We start from the raw sequence: 2199 nt of genomic DNA, 5'->3' as shown, positions 1-2199 counted from the left end.
TTTTTTATCTCAATTGATTCTCATGATCCTTTTGATTGCTCATTAAGCCTGAAATTTATTTGGACGTTTTTCCTATTTATTCATTCTTGAGTTGGAAAACTAGATAAATAGGCTGGATGTGGCATGAAAGGAATTATCTTTGAAAAACAAATAATACTTGCCCACACAAGTATCTTGGGAGTAACAGTCAATCAGGAAATAGGAGAAGATCGTAGCTCTGGATCCTTGGCATCTGGACGACTTTTGTGGAAGATTCAACAGGTTAGTATTCTTCTAAACTCGTTTATGTTATATTGTTTAGTCTATATGTAAGATTTGTGATCCTGAATATAGCTTCCGTTGTGCATATTCTAACAGAGACGAGGTCTTGGAGGAATATTTTTTGATGACTTGAACGACTATGATCAAGAAATGCTTCTTTCCTTTTTAACAGGTAAACGGTGTGAAAGACGACACCTGCTTATAAATAATCTTTGTTAATGGAGGAAACAGAGCAGTCAACTTGTCATAGACAAGCTTACTTTTACGCACAAAAGGCAAAATCACGTCTGTTAGTTCGACAGGCGACAACATATTTCTAGGTGCTGCAAAAAGAGTTGTTGATGTGCTGGAAACTACATTTCTTGACTAAATTATATTTTATTTTTCAGTTTTCCTGAAATAATTAGTTCTGCGTTAAAGTTAATTCAAGCACTGGAAATTTCTTTACTTGCTTGAATGGATAAATTACCTTCCTTGATGTGTCAGTTTTGGAGTTGTAGAGTGTGCAAATTCCGTAGTTCCAGCATATATACCTATCATAGAGAAGAGGAAGAATACGCCTTTCACAGACGAACACAAAGCATGGCAACAACTACGGCAAGGCCGCTATGTGGAATTCAACTTGGTGAAATACTCTGTTCCCTTAGTTCCTATTTGCCTATCTACAAAGATTATTGTTTAACCCCTTTTCTTTGCTTTGTAAGTGCAGGTTTATGACCGTGGAACTACATTTGGTCTCAAGACCGGAGGTAGGATTGAGAGCATTCTTGTATCTCTTCCATTAACGGCACGATGGGAGTATGGCCACGTAAGCTTTACTCTGCTATCTAATTTATTGGTAGTATTCTTAGATAGGAGGAAAACAAGAAAACATCACTCGATATCAACTAATTGTTGTTGCTTAATGCAGCGACCAGAGGAAGGTACGGAAGAATGGAAACTCTTGGATGCTTGTATCAACCCTAAGGAATGGATATGATAGGTTTCAAAAGTTTGCTCATGTTTGTCTTATGTTACCTTTCACCTCATTTCCATTATCATATCTCCTTTCTTATGTTTTATTATTTTCTTTCTTGTTTGTTGTGTTGGAGCAAATTAGTCAAAGGTGGTGAATTACTGATGTAGAATTTTCATAAGATTCATAATTTTATTACAAATCCATCTTGTTTGTTGTGTTGGAGCAAATTAGTCAAAGGTCGTGAATTACTGATGTAGAATTTTCATAAGATTCATAATTGTATTACAAAATTGCATTTAACCTAATATGATAAGGAAAATATCTTGTTAAATGAGGTTTTAGGCCTAACTCACACTCCAAAAGCTATCCCTTTGAAAAAAAGCTAGCTTAAAGGGAGGAGGATTGTCAAAGCCTTATAAGTCCACTCATCTCAGTAACCATCGATGTGGACTTTTGTCATTCTTTAACACCTCACCTCACGCCAGTGCTTAGCATCTGGAGCGTGGGCAATTTTGATTTTGGGGTCCCCAACATCGAGTGAGACGGGGCCTGCTCTGATACTATGTTAAATTATGTCTTAGGTCTAATTCACACCCCAAAAACTAGCTCAAAGGGAAGAGGATTGCCCAAATCTTATAAGGAGTACACCCATCTCATTAACTATCGATGTGAGACTTTTGTCATTCTTTAACATATCTCACGTGAGTTGTGTATCTCATTCTTGACGTTGCAATTCCAATATCTGAACCTGCTTTTGTATTTGTGGGGAGTATAACTAGGGGTGACAAATGGTTGGATTGGATCGGATTTGAATGTATTGAATATGGATTGAACAAAAAATGTTTGGATTACAATCCACCTAAATAGAATATGGGTAAATATGAATTTGGTCAAATATGGTTTGGGTAAAATGGTTCTAACCCATTTTTAAAAAAAATCTATTTTTTCAAACAAAAAAAAAATTTACCCCCTCCCCCCGG

At 36.2% G+C, this 2199-nt stretch overlaps 1 protein-coding gene across 1 annotated transcript in view; it reads left to right on the top strand.

Annotated features, from left to right (window-relative positions):
• The window catches only part of LOC102595391 (oxygen-dependent coproporphyrinogen-III oxidase, chloroplastic-like), a 17446-nt gene extending 16051 nt beyond the window's left edge, over positions 1-1395 (top strand). The window contains 4 exon segments of the mRNA XM_015306358.1: positions 356-433; positions 762-886; positions 971-1069; positions 1172-1395. Of these exon segments, the coding sequence (XP_015161844.1) occupies positions 356-433; positions 762-886; positions 971-1069; positions 1172-1240 (371 nt within the window). The 3' untranslated portion in view covers positions 1241-1395.
• Positions 1396-2199: the final 804 nt, after the last annotated feature.

This window comes from Solanum tuberosum, unplaced genomic scaffold (assembly GCF_000226075.1).
Source record: "Solanum tuberosum cultivar DM 1-3 516 R44 unplaced genomic scaffold, SolTub_3.0 scf00030, whole genome shotgun sequence".
Lineage (NCBI taxonomy): Eukaryota > Viridiplantae > Streptophyta > Magnoliopsida > Solanales > Solanaceae > Solanum > Solanum tuberosum.
The sequence above is the reverse complement of the archived record's forward strand: the minus strand, read 5'-3'. Positions and strand labels throughout refer to the sequence as shown.